The following is a 14,275-nucleotide window of genomic DNA, read 5'->3' on the forward strand; positions in this document are numbered from 1 at the left end:
AAACTCTTAAAGCAACAGCCCCAGTTTCAGTCACAAAATACGTGCCTGCATCCTGCCATTAGAAAATCCTTAAAAAGCAGTAGTATCCTGAAAAGTGCAAAACTCCATACCTAGAAGACAAAAAAAGCACTTACCTGCAATCTAACTGTCTGGCAGAAAGACAGCTCAGAAGGTGTGAAAGGACACATACTCCTTACAGAGACCTGCAGAAAAAAGAAAGAACACAGTAACCTAACTCTGGCTTTCTATACATAGGGCAGCAATATGTTAGGAAACAAACGGCTAGATTTAGAGTTTTGTCGGTAATGACCCGCGTAGCTAACGCTGGCTTTTTTCTGGCCGCACCTTTAAAATAACTCTGGTATTGAGAGTCCACAGAATGGCTGCGTTAGGCTCCAAAAAAGGAGCGTAGAGCATATTTAACGCAACTTCAACTCTCGATACCAGAGTTGCTTACGGACGCGGCCAGCCTCAAAAACGTGCTTGTGCACGATTCCCCCATAGGAAACAATGGGGCTGTTTGAGCTGAAAAAAACCTAACACCTGCAAAAAAGCCGCGTTCAGCTCCTAACGCAACCCCATTGTTTGCTATGGGGAAACACTTCCTACGTCTGCACCTAACACCCTAACATGTACCCCGAGTCTAAACACCCCTAACCTTACACTTATTAACCCCTATTCTGCCGCCCCCCGCTATCGCTGACCCCTGCATATTATTTTTAACCCCTAATCTGCCGCTCCGTAAACCGCCGCTACTTACATTATCCCTATGTACCCCTAATCTGCTGCCCCTAACACCGCCGACCCCTATATTATATTTATTAACCCCTAATCTGCCCCCCACAACGTCGCCTCCACCTGCCTACACTTATTAACCCCTAATCTTCCGACCGGACCGCACCGCTATTATAATAAAGTTATTAACCCCTAATCCGCCTCACTAACCCTATAATAAATAGTATTAACCCCTAATCTGCCCTCCCTAACATCGCTGACACCTAACTTCAATTATTAACCCCTAATCTGCCGACTGGAGCTCACCGCTATTCTAATAAATGTATTAACCCCTAAAGCTAAGTCTAACCCTAACACTAACACCCCCCTAAATTAAATATAATTTTAATCTAACGAAATTAATTAACTCGTATTAAATAAATTATTCCTATTTAAAGCTAAATACTTACCTGTAAAATAAATCCTAATATAGCTACAATGTAAATTATAATTATATTATAGCTATTTTAGGATTAATATTTATTTTACAGGTAACTTTGTATTTATTTTAACCAGGTACAATAGCTATTAAATAGTTAAGAACTATTTAATAGCTAAAATAGTTAAAATAATTACAAATTTACCTGTAAAATAAATCCTAACCTAAGTTACAATTAAACCTAACACTACACTATCATGACATAAATTAAATAAAATGCCTCCAATTACCTACAATTAAACCTAACACTACACTATCAATAAATAAATTAAATACAATTCCTACAAATAAATACAATGAAATAAACTAACTAATGTACAAAAAATAAAAAAGAACTAAGTTACAAAAAATAAAAAAATATTTACAAACATTAGAAATATATTACAACAATTTTAAACTAATTACACCTACTCTAAGCCCCCTAATAAAATAACAAAGCCCCCCAAAATAAAAAATGCCCTACCCTATTCTAAATTACTACAGTTCAAAGCTCTTTTACCTTACCAGCCCTGAACAGGGCCCTTTGCGGGGCATGCCCCAAGAAGTTCAGCTCTTTTGCCTGTAAAAAAAAACATACAATACCCCCCCCCCAACATTACAACCCACCACCCACATACCCCTAATCTAACCCAAACCCCCCTTAAATAAACCTAACACTAAGCCCCTGAAGATCTCCCTACCTTGAGTCGTCTTCAACCAGCCGAGCCAAATTCTTCATCCAAGCGGAGCAAGAAGAGGTCCTCCATCCGGTAGAAGTCTTCATCCAAGCGGGGCAGAAGAGGTCTTCCATCCGATTGAAGTCTTCATCCAAGCGGAATCTTCTATCGTCATCCATCCGGAGTGGAGCGGCAGCATCCTGAAGACCTCCGATGCGGAACATCCATCCTGGCCGACGACTGAACGACGAATGACGGTTCCTTTAAATGACGTCATCCAAGATGGCGTCCCTCGAATTCTGATTGGATTCTATCAGCCAATCGGAATTAAGGTAGGAATATTCTGATTGGCTGATGGAGTCAGCCAATCAGAATCAAGTTCAATCCGATTGGCTGATCCAATCAGCCAATCAGATTGAGCTCGCATTCTATTGGCTGATCGGAACAGCCGGGCTTTCTCAAGGGGATCAAACGGCTTATCCAGATCCCCTTGAGAAAGCCCGGCGAATACCGGGGGAAACGCGTTGGGGTTAATCTATCACCGGTCCCAAGCTCCGCAACCTTAGAGTAACTAGCTGAGGGTGGGCAAGCCGGCTACGCCCGCCGCAGGTTGTATCCTGCATATAAGAACTTCCAGCTGCCAATTACCTTGGGAAACGGATTGTTGTACTTGGGACACAGAGTATCGTTTTAAAGATTGCATCAATAAAGGCTTATTTTTATACTAACTCTGGTGAGTAGAAGTCTATGTTTGTGCAAGACAACACTTTTTAACTAATTACGCTTGAATCCCCTCTTTTTGCGCTTTTGTCTTTTATGTTATACTGTCTAGGAAACAAAGTAAGCACAACCTCACAACTTCCTAACTGTTTAAAAGCCACCACTACTCTACTGCAGAGATTGACGTAGACTCAGCTAAACCCCAAACCCTTGCTTGCAGTGAAAAGTAAATTAATTTCTTCAGTACCAAACTTCACCTCCTCCATTGACAGAGGCAAAGAGAATGACTGGAGATTATGGGTAGTTAAGTGATACTTAACAGATTTGCTGTGGTGCTTTTTGCCTCCTCCTGCTGGCCAGGAGTGATATTCCCACTAGTAATTGAATGACTTTGTGGACTCTCCATAAAATATATATTTATATGTTTATGTGTGTACATATGTAATTATGTATTTGCAGACATATGTACACATATAAATATATGTATACATATATAGACAAATATATAAGTGCATTGCAGTCAAGTAGCTTTAAATATGAAAAATCATATTTATGCAATATTCATATTAAATAAAGTGTTTAACAGTGTATTAACTGTAAATACTTCACATTCTGGAGTATTTTTAAATAGATATTCCTATAAATATATCTGTATATATATCTATACCTAAATATATCTATATAATCATTTATATATACATATAGGTATTAAACAAAAAAACCATTATATATAAATAGAAATATGTATTTATGAATAACGAGAACATATTCTTCTATGTAAAGAACATTGGAATGTGAAATATTAATATTTCATGTCGGGTTAGCGCACTTCAGAAAATGTGATTGAATTTGAGCGCAAGTAGAGGTGTTCATTTTTTTCCAATTTTCACGCTCCATTGAAGTCTATGGGGAAATATGTTAACATAGTTGCGGAATTTTTGAGTTCGGCTTTTTGCATGTCGGGTTAGCACGCAAGCAAAAACCTTTTACTTTCAACTTGTAATACGCATGCAACCTGACTCAAGGTTAACGCAAATTACCACTCCACTCTAGCCCAAAGTGTTAAGTGTATCTTTTAGTTCCTGCATCACTAGTAGTAAGTGCCACCCAAGAACTTATTTGTATTTTATTATACAATATTTACATATGAGGTAAATTGTATGTATATTTGTGTGTGATTGTGTTTGCAGTATAAGGCCTAGATTTAGAGTTTGACGGTAGCCTCAAAACCAGCGTTAGAGGCTCCTAACGCTGGTTTTTACCGCCCTCTGGTATTTGGAGCCAGTCATTAAAGGGTATCCTATCTTTTCAATGGGATCTTTCTAACGCTGGTATTTAGAGTCGTGGCTGAAGTGAGCGTTAGAAATCTAACGACAAAACTCCAGCCGCAGAAAAAAGTCAGTAGTTAAGAGCTTTCTGGGCTAACGCCGGTTCATAAAGCTCTTAACTACTGTGCTCTAAAGTACACTAACACCCATAAACTACCTATGAACCCCTAAACCGAGGTCCCCCCACATCGCCGCCACTATATTTAAATTTTTTAACCCCTAATCTGCTGCTCCGTACACTGCCGCCAACTACGTTATCCCTATGTACCCCTAATCTGCTGCCCCTAACACCGCCGACCCCTATATTATATTTATTAACCCCTAATCTGCCCCCCACAACGTCGCCGCCAGCTACTTACAATAATTAACCCCTAATATGCCGACCGGAGCTCACCGCTAGTATAATAAATGTATTAACCCCTAATCCGCCTCACTCCCGCCTCAATAACCCTATAATAAATAGTATTAACCCCTAATCTGCTCTCCCTAACATCGCCGACAGCTAACTTCAAGTATTAACCCCTAATCTGCTGACCGGAGCTCACCGCTACTCTAATAAATGGATTAACCCCTAAAGCTAAGTCTAACCCTAACACTAACACCCCCCTAAGTTAAATATAATTTTTATCTAACAAAATAAATTAAGTCTTATTAAATAAATTATTCCTATTTAAATCTAAATACTTACCTGTAAAATAAATCCTAATATAGCTACAATATAAATTATAATTATATCTTAGCTATTTTAGGATTAATATTTATTTTACAGGCAACTTTGTAATTATTTTAACCAGGTACAATAACTATTAAATAGTTAATAACTATTTAATAGCTACCTAGTTAAAATAATTACAAAATTACCTGTAAAATAAATCCTAACCTAAGTTACAATTAAACCTAACACTACACTATCAATAAATAAATTAAATAAACTACCTACAATTATCTACAATTAAACCTAACACTACACTATCAATAAATAAATTAAATAAACTACCTACAATTATCTACAATTAAACCTAACACTACACTATCAATCAATTAATTAAATACAATTCCTACAAATAAATACAATTAAATAAACTAACTAAAGTACAAAAAATAAATAAAATATTTACAAACATCAGAAAAAAATTACAACAATTTTAAACTAATTACACCTACTCTAAGCCCCCTAATAAAATAACAAAGACCCCCAAAATAAAACAAATGCCCTACCCTATTCTAAATTACAAAAGTTCAAAGCTCTTTTACCTTACCAGCCCTTAAAAGGGCCCTTTGCGGGGCATGCCCCAAAGAATTCAGCTCTTTTGCCTGTAAAAAAACCCCACAATACCCCCCCCAACATTACAACCCACCACCCACATACCCCTAATCTAACCCAAACCCCCCTTAAATAAACCTAACACTAAGCCGATGAAAATCTTCCTACTTTGTCTTCACCATGCCAGGTATCACCGATCGTTCCAGGCTCCGAAATCTTCATCCAAGCCCAAACGGGGGCTAGACATCCATCATCCGGCTGAAGTCTTCTATCAAGCGACGGCTGAAGAAGTCCAGAAGAGGCTCCAAAGTCTTCATCCTATCCAGGAAGAAGAGTAGATCCGGACTGGCAACCATCTTCTTCCAAGCGGCATCTTCTATCTTCATCCGATGAGGACCGGCTCCATCTTGAAGACCTCCACCGTGGACCCATCTTCTTCTTCCGACGACTTCCCGACGAATGACGTTTCCTTTAAGAGACGTCATCCAAGATGGCGTCCCTCGAATTCCGATTGGCTGATAGGATTCTATCAGAAAATCGGAATTAAGGTAGGAAAATTCTGATTGGCTGATGGATCAGCCAATCGGATTGAACTTGATTCTGATTGGCTGATTCCATCAGCCAATCAGAATTTTCCTACCTTAATTCCGATTGGCTGATAGAATCCTATCAGCCAATCGGAATTCGAGGGACGCCATCTTGGATGACGTCCCTTAAAGGAACCGTCATTCATCGGGAAGTCGTCGAAAGAAGAAGATGGGTCCGCGGTGGAGGTCTTCAAGATGGAGCCGGTCCTCATCGGATGAAGATAGAAGATGCCGCTTGGAAGAAGATGGTTGCCGGTCCGGATCTACTCTTCTTCCCGGATAGGATGAAGACTTTGGAGCCTCTTCTGGACTTCTTCAGCCGTCGCTTGATAGAAGACTCGGGGTACATGTTAGAGTGTTAGGTGCAGACGTAGGAAGTGTTTCCCCATAGAAAACAATGGGGCTGCGTTAAGAGCTGAATGCTGCTTTTTTGCAGGTGTTAGGTTTTTTTTCAGCCCATTGTTTTCTATGGGGATATCGTGCAACAGCACGTTTTTTAAGCTGGCCGCGTCCGTAAGCACCGCTGGTATCTAGAGTTGCAGTGGCGTTAAATTATGCTCTACGCTCCCTTTTTGGAGCCTAACGCACTGAAAACCCAGCCCTTCTGTGAACTCTAAATACCAGCGGTATTTAAAAGGTGCGGGAGAAAAAAAGCACGAGTAGCTAACGCACCCCTTTGGCCGCCAAACTCTAAATCTAGCCATATGTGTCTAGACAGTCATGTTTGAATAAAGAATGAATAAATAATATTAAACTAATCCTCACAAACCCTAGTTATTCAGTAAATGTGCATTACAGAGCAGAGAACATTATTGATTTTTCCTCTGCGGAGAAGTTAAAGGATTTAGAACTGCTAATACCTTTATCAGAAATTCTCAGGATATTTGCAGTACAACAACAAAGATTGTGTTTTTATTAAAAGATATTAAGACAGTGATTGTTTTTATACGACAGGCAGATTGACAGATATTCATCATGCAGCAACACTGATGTTAGAAGCCAGGGGAATTGTTACCTTCGATGTTGATTAAAGTAGCAGATGAATGCTTGGAATCCAATCTCTTTATTCCAGTATTCCTGTTCATGCAAAACATTTTCAGAATTCTTTTGGTTCTCTCTCTCGCATGGTGGAATATAGGAGCACTGTTGGGATCGGTAGAAGAAACAGTTAGTTTTTGCTGTATACTGAGTACATCAAGTTGATTTTCAACAAATTCATAATATCATATCATATTCTTATATAATGTGTTTAGATGGAAAAGAAAAACTTTCATAACAGAGCAGAAAAAGTAAAATCAGGGAAGTGCAAGAAATTGAATTTATTTTTTAATTATGAACATTTTATTTTGTCATGAAAATATAAATGCAGTTCATGATATGGACATAATAACACAATAATAAAATGCATTAAAGCAAAGGTACTCAAACCATTTTGCATGATGGGCCTGTCAGTAGTGGGATAGGCATACCTCACAAAATCTGCTGGATGTAAGAGGTTTGAAAGTTTGTAGGAAAGGGGACACCAATAATTTGTAGATGGGATGCTCACAGAAGGACCCTTAAAACTGAGCACTAAGCAGCTCATGCCCCCCCATATCTCAGACCTTAAGGCCTATTTATCATATGTCTGTCAGACCTGATCCGACAGTGCGGATCAGGTCCGACAGACATCGCTGAATGCGGAGAGCAATGCGCTCTCCGTATTCAGCATTGCACCAGCAGCTCACAAGAGCTACTGATGCAACGCCGCACCCTGCAGACTCGCGGCCAATCGGCCGCCAGCAGGGGGTGTCAATCAACCCGATCGTACTCGATCGGGTTGAATTCCGGTGATTCCTGTGACAGGGTTATGCAGCAGCGGTCTTTAGACCGCTGCTTCATAACTGTTGTTTCTGGCGAGCCTGCAGGCTTGCCAGAAACACAGGGCATCAAGCTCTGTACGGAGCTTAATAGATAGGCCCCCATGTCTCCAGATACTCTCCCTCCTGTCCCCTTCACTCTGCTCATGACCTCCTCCTCTCTTGTTACCTCTTCACACACGGGTCTACAGGACTTTTCCAGACTGGCCCCTATCTTGTGGAACTCTCTGCCTCGCTCCACAAGACTCTCACCTAGTTTTGAAAGTTTCAAGCTCTCCCTAAAGACTCTACTATTCAGGGATGCATACAACCTACACTAACCTTTCCGAAACTACAGGGGGTGCAGAGGTCGCAACTGCCACTGCCTGCACTGATATCATGTGAGTGTGACATGATGCTTCACTAGTGTCTCTGACTGCAGGGGTTAGTGTTTCTGTTTTACCCATTGATGTTTATGTGTGTCTGTGTGTGTATTTATGCATGTATGTGTGTGTGTGTATGTATGTACTGTATGTGACTGTGTGTGTATTTATGCATGTATGTGTGTGTGTGTGTGTGTGTATGTTTGTGGAACCAGCAAATTACAGACCTTGTTACTACAGCATGGGGGGTGGGGGGTAAACAGTGTCACTATACAGTACAACTATATACAGTACAGAGGGCTGGACCATGTCACTGACTACTGTGGTCTCTTTATAAAGTACCGGGCGGGTAGGGTCAGGCCAGCCATTTCACCGGCAGATTACAGACTGTGTCACTAACTCACTATATACAGTACTGGTGGGTTAAACAGTGTCACTATATACAGTAATAGGGGGTCAGACCATCTCACAGACTGTGGGCACAGGGTACCTCCTTTTGCAGACGTTATCTGATTCACATTTTTTTCTTTTGTGTTAAATATAAAAGAAAAAAAGATATGTATCAAATGCACCTTTTTTTGTGGGGGGGGGGCCCTTCTTAGATTCTTGCACCTGGGCCCTGTGGATTTTAGTTACGCCTCTGCTAACCCCCGTTCCTCTCCTCCTTTGCTATCCCCTTGACCTACCTTACCATAAAAGACTATGAGCCCAGCTGTTTGTAGGTCACCTTCATAAAGAGCTGTCTACAACAGTGCAACTCTCAGCAGGGCCTTATACCCACTTGATCCCTATAAATGTTACTGTCACGAACAAAGCCTCCAGACTAAAAAGAAAATGTCTGGGAGGCATTCTGCCAGACAGGGCTGTACAGGTATTTGAACCCATGGCACTGTGCTTTACTACTCTGTTTGCTTATGTGTTGAGCCACAGTCAGTTCTAGCAGTTTGGGAACAATAATGCAACATCATGCAACTTAAAGGAACAGCCTAAAGAGTATTTGTCTGAATTTCAGAAAGGCTTTACTTTCAAATCTGCATCTCTGTTTACAAGTTTGTTTTCTGCCTTATCCAGATTCCTGGACTCCAGTTCCTATCTGGAGAAAGACTTTACTTTTGAATCTGCATATCTCAAGTTTATTCCGTGCCACTCCTGGACTCCTGGTGTTTGTGGACAATACATACCTGAATAGTTTGTACTTAATTTACCTGCAAGTATTTGTTCATTCTAAGAATTTTGTTATTCAAATAAATATGTTTATTTTCAATCTACAAAGCTTCTACTAATCTTCATTTAAAGCAACTGTTCCAGACAATGAGGCTCTCACAAAATATCCAGAGACAGAACATTACAGTTAATTACCTTGCATATTATGCCTATGTTTATAGCGCTGCGGAATCTGTTGGCGCTCTACAAATAACGGATAATAATAATAATTATACAGGGCCAGACTGGGAATAAAAAGCAGCCCTGGAAAAATTTAAAGACCAGCCCTGTAAAATGTACATGACCCATTTTTCTCAAGGGGATAACCGAGATACTCCTTCCCCAATATATTCTTTTCCAAATTAAATCAAATTAGTTTGTAATTAAAAAAAATACCAGATTATTGTTATATAATCACCCTACAACACAAGTTCATAATGACTCCCTTTAACAGTAAGAAAATTATTATCCATAGTGTGACCTGGAGAACTTAAGAAGACAATCAAAACAATGTGTCATTCTGTCACATTCTGACTTGACTAGACACTATAAACCATTCAAAGGAGGGCCACTAAATGGTACATTGTCTAGGAAATAAAAATTAAAAAGAAATATGTATAGCTCAGAGGAGAAAAGAAGGAGAGATAATAAAGCAGCCTTGCATCACCAGCAGCACCTCCATGTTAAATTGTAGCTGGCCAGCCCCAGCTGCTGCAGCCCACCTGGAAATCTTCTGGTATCCTGGTAGGCCACTCCAGCCTTGAGTTCATAATTCCCAACCCGGGACTATTGAATAGGATCTGGGAGGGTTGGTAGGAAATGGCCAGGGGTCACATTAAAGCGATGGTAAACTCACCCCTGACGGTGCCACTGCACATAGATAAACTCAGCGGCTCTGGCCACCCACGGCACAGCGCTCTTCTACCAATGAGGTGACACTAGCACCTCTAAACCTATAGCTGTGCTAGCATACAGAACACTGTCAGCTAACATGCACGACTATTGGCTTAGAGGTGCAAACGTCACCTCATCGAAGGAGAGCGATGTGCCGTGGGTGGCCGAGCCGCTGAGTTTAGCAATGTGCAGCGCCACAGTCAGGGTGAGCTAATCACTTAATCTCCACTTTATTATTTGTGATGGTAAATCCTAGCATTTGATAAATGCTTGGATTTACCATTACTTTAAATTATAATCACACAAGCTTAAAAAAATATCTCCAAATAAAATTAGATTATAAACAAATTTTTACAGTACATTAGTTACTATCTATTAATTTATTTACTGCAAACACAGGTATTTAATTACTTATTACCTGATGTCTATTTTATGCTTAGTGTTGCTGAGGGCTATGTAAAAGCCCTTGGAGGGCCACATGTGGCTCACAGGTGGTAGTTTATGCAAAAATGCTTGTTGGTAATTATGGGCTCCATTTATTAAGCTACTTTGGAGCTGCTGTGTGCATGCAAGTATGCTTAACACAAGTTAGGAATCTGCTGTCATACAACTAAAATCCCCCCAAACTCATAAGCAATCTTGTGAGAGCAGGGGACAGCATTGCTCAATAATTTTCTTATGCAATGATAACTGTGAGCAATGGATGAACAGCATCTGCTACCCACTGATCGTGAATACGAGTGGACAGGTTCCCTAGCTGGAAACATCTTCTGTCCGTCTCATATTTAATGGGCCCCTTTGTGTTAAAGCTACATAAAATAATTAAATACATAGTACAACGTAAACCTTGTGCAACATTTAAGTTTCCAAGCAGGAAATGGATGGTGATTGGCAGCTCCATGCATATTATGCTCCTGATTGGCTCACGTTCTGTGTCCTACTCAGAAGTGGCAATGCAGTGTGGCTCCTACGTGGACTTAAGCTAGCAGTGAGCATTCATGCAATATTAAAATGTTCTATAGTAGAGGTTTTCAGACCTATCCTCAGGCCTCCCTAACAGGCGAGAATTACAGGATATCTGAACTGGAGCATCTGATTAGTAAACATGCAGCTAGATTACGAGTTGTGCGTTCGTTTTTTAACGCAGAAAATATGGCATTCTCAGCGTTAAAACAGCGCTGCAGTCTTTACGAGTCTTGTCGGTATAGCTGTACCGCAAGCCTTGAATCGCGTACCTTGCATTGAAGATTCAGTGTACAGCGGTGACCGTAGGAAGAGGATGATCCACGACAGATGTCTTCAGGATGGATGAGCTCCATAAGTAGATCTTCGGGGGTTAGTGATAGGTTTTTTAAAGGGTTTTTTTTTGTGTTTTTTTTTAGCTTAGGGTTTGGGCTTGTAATAGAGCTAAATGCCCATCCAAATGCCCTTTTCTGGGCAATGGGTAGCTTAGGTTTGTTTTAGAGTTAGATTTTTTATTTTGGGGGGTTGGTTGGGTGGGTTTTACTGTTGGGGGGGTCTTTGCAATTTTTTTACAGGTAAAAGAGCTGTTAAACTTAGGGCAATGCCCTACAAAAGGCACTTTTAAGGGCTATTGGTAGTTTAGTTTAGGCTAGGGTTTTTTTTTATTTTGGGTGGGCTTTTTTTATTTTGATAGGGCTATTAGATTAGGTATAATTCTTTTTTATTTTGGATAAATTTGTTTGTTATTTTTTGTAATGGTAGATTTTTTAATTTTTTGTAATTTTTTGTGATTTTTTGTAATGGTAGATTTTTTAATTTTTTGTGATTTTTTATTTTTAGTAATGTTAGGATTTAGTGTAAGGTAGCTTAGGATTTATTTCACAGGTACATTTGTATTTATTTTAACTAGGTAGTTAGTAAATAGTTAATAACTATTTACTAACTAGTCTACCTAGATAAAATAAATACAAACTTACCTGTGAAATAAAAATAAAACCTAAGCTAGCTACAATATAAGTATTAGTTATATTGTAGCTAGCTTAGGTTTCATTTCACAGGTAATTATGTATTTAGTTTTAAATAGGTATTATTTAGTTAATAATTGTAACTTTAATTTAGCTCTATTGTAATTATGTTAAAGTTAGGGGGTGTTTAGGGTTAGGTTTAGGGTTAGGTTTAGGGGTAGGTGTAGGTGTTAATAGTTTAATTTAGATTTTTGCGATGTGGGGGGCTGGTGGTTTAAGGGTTAATATATTTATTTAGTGGTAGTGCTGTGGGAGGTCAGAGGTTTAGGGATTAATAGCTTTATTTAGTTGCAGCAATGTCGGGGAGCGGTGGAATAGGGGTTAATAGATGTATTATAGTGTGGGCGATGTTGGGGTGCAGGGTAATAGGGGTTAATAACTTTAGGATAGTGGCAGCGATATCAAGAGCGGCAGATTAGGGGTTAATAGTTTTATTTAGGTGACACGATATCGGGGGTGGCAATGTTGGTGGGGGGCAGATTAGGGGTGTTTAGACTCGGGATTTATGTTAAGGTGTTAGATTTAAATGTTAGGTTTTTTTTCCCCATAGACATCAATGGGGCTGCGTTACGGAGCTTTTCTTTCCGCGATTGCAGGTGTTAGACTTTTTTCAGACACCTTCTCCCAATTGATGTCTATGGGGAAAGCGTGCACGAGCACGTCAAAACAGCGCTTGTTTTTTGTGCGGTATGGAGCTTAAAAGCACTATATCGCACGCACAAGCCGGGTTTTTAAAAACTTGTAATGGCTGCGCTATAAGGGGTTAAATAACGCAACTTTTCTTGCGTTCGTTAATTTCCCTATAGCACGCATAACTCGTAATCTAGCTGATGGTTATTAACCTGCTCTCCACCAATGGCAACCGTGAATATCTGGCCTGTTAGAGAGGCCTGAAGAAAGGTTTAAATAACTTGTTTTCATAATATTTTTCTGCCATGCTTTCTTACCAGTAACGTTACAATAACAATTTGACTCAAAACTTTAAATGTATTAATTTTGATTCATTTGTTTACAGCTTCAAAGCCGGGAAACATTATTTCTTGAAACAAATATGAATGAATCTTTCTATCTTCCTCACATAAATGGTTGCATTTGAATATATTAAATGGTTCTGCAGTATGATGTGGAAGTTCAATGTATTTAATATACATTTGTTTGCCTATACTGCCTTCAAGCAAGAAGCGCTGATATTTGGTACATAGAAGCATTGTGAAATGTTTTAGTGGAATTAATTGCTTCAGCTCTGCCACAAAAAGCTGTTGCAATATCATATTTCATGTTTCAAAATAACACAATGCACAGAATTCTGTTGAAAGTACAGTAAATTGAGGAAAATGTCTACACTATAACTGAGCACTAAATTCTTATTAACCTTTGCTTATTTTCTGTAGGACAAAGTTTGGTTATAACTAAAGATCAGTATACAACATGCATGCATCATGGAACTGTAATAAATTACCTGATTATATTTACCACATCAGACTATGGGGCATATGTATCAAGGTCTGGCGGACCTGATCCGACACTGCGGATCAGGTCCGCCAGACCTCGCTGAATACGGCGAGCAATACGCTCGCCGTATTCAGCATTGCAACAGCAGCTCACAAGAGCTGCTGGGGCAACGCCGCCCCCTGCAGACTCGCGGCCAATAGGCCGCCAGCAGGGGGGTGTCAATCAACCCTATAGTTATTAAGGTCTGGCGGACCTGATCCAACACTGCGGATCAGGTCCGCCAGACCTCGCTGAATACGGCGAGCAATATGCTCGCCATATTCAGCATTGCACCAACAGCTCACAAGAGCTGCTGGTGCAACACTGCCCCCTGCAGACTCGCGGCCAATAGGCCGCCAGCAGGAGGGTGTCAATCAACCCGATTGTAGATTTCCGACGATGTCTGTCCGCCTGCTCAGAGCAGGCAGACAGGTTATGGAGCAGCGGTCTTTGTGACTGCTGCTTCATAACTGCTGTTTCTGGCGAGGCTGCAGGCTCGCCAGAGACACGGGGCATCAAGCTCCATACGGAGCTTGATACATATGCCCCTAAGGGGTAGATTTAACAAATGTCGGATGGACATGATCCGCTGTAGCTGTCAGCATTTAACATTGCACAAACATTTCTAGTGAAATGCTTGTACAATTCCGCCCCCTACACATTAGCGACCAATCGGCCACTAGCAGGGGATGTCAATCATCCTGATCGTA

At 40.2% G+C, this 14,275-nt stretch overlaps 1 protein-coding gene across 1 annotated transcript in view; it reads right to left on the reverse strand.

Moving 5' to 3' along the window:
- The window catches only part of KCNMB4 (potassium calcium-activated channel subfamily M regulatory beta subunit 4), a 288,593-nt gene that overhangs the window by 72,361 nt on the left and 201,957 nt on the right, over positions 1-14,275 (reverse strand). The window contains exon 2 of the mRNA XM_053716788.1: positions 6,784-6,911. Coding sequence (XP_053572763.1) covers positions 6,784-6,911 — 128 coding nt within the window. The remainder of the gene's footprint in view (positions 1-6,783; positions 6,912-14,275) is intronic.

Source organism: Bombina bombina, chromosome 6 (assembly GCF_027579735.1).
Source record: "Bombina bombina isolate aBomBom1 chromosome 6, aBomBom1.pri, whole genome shotgun sequence".
In the NCBI taxonomy this organism is placed as follows: Eukaryota; Metazoa; Chordata; class Amphibia; order Anura; family Bombinatoridae; genus Bombina; species Bombina bombina.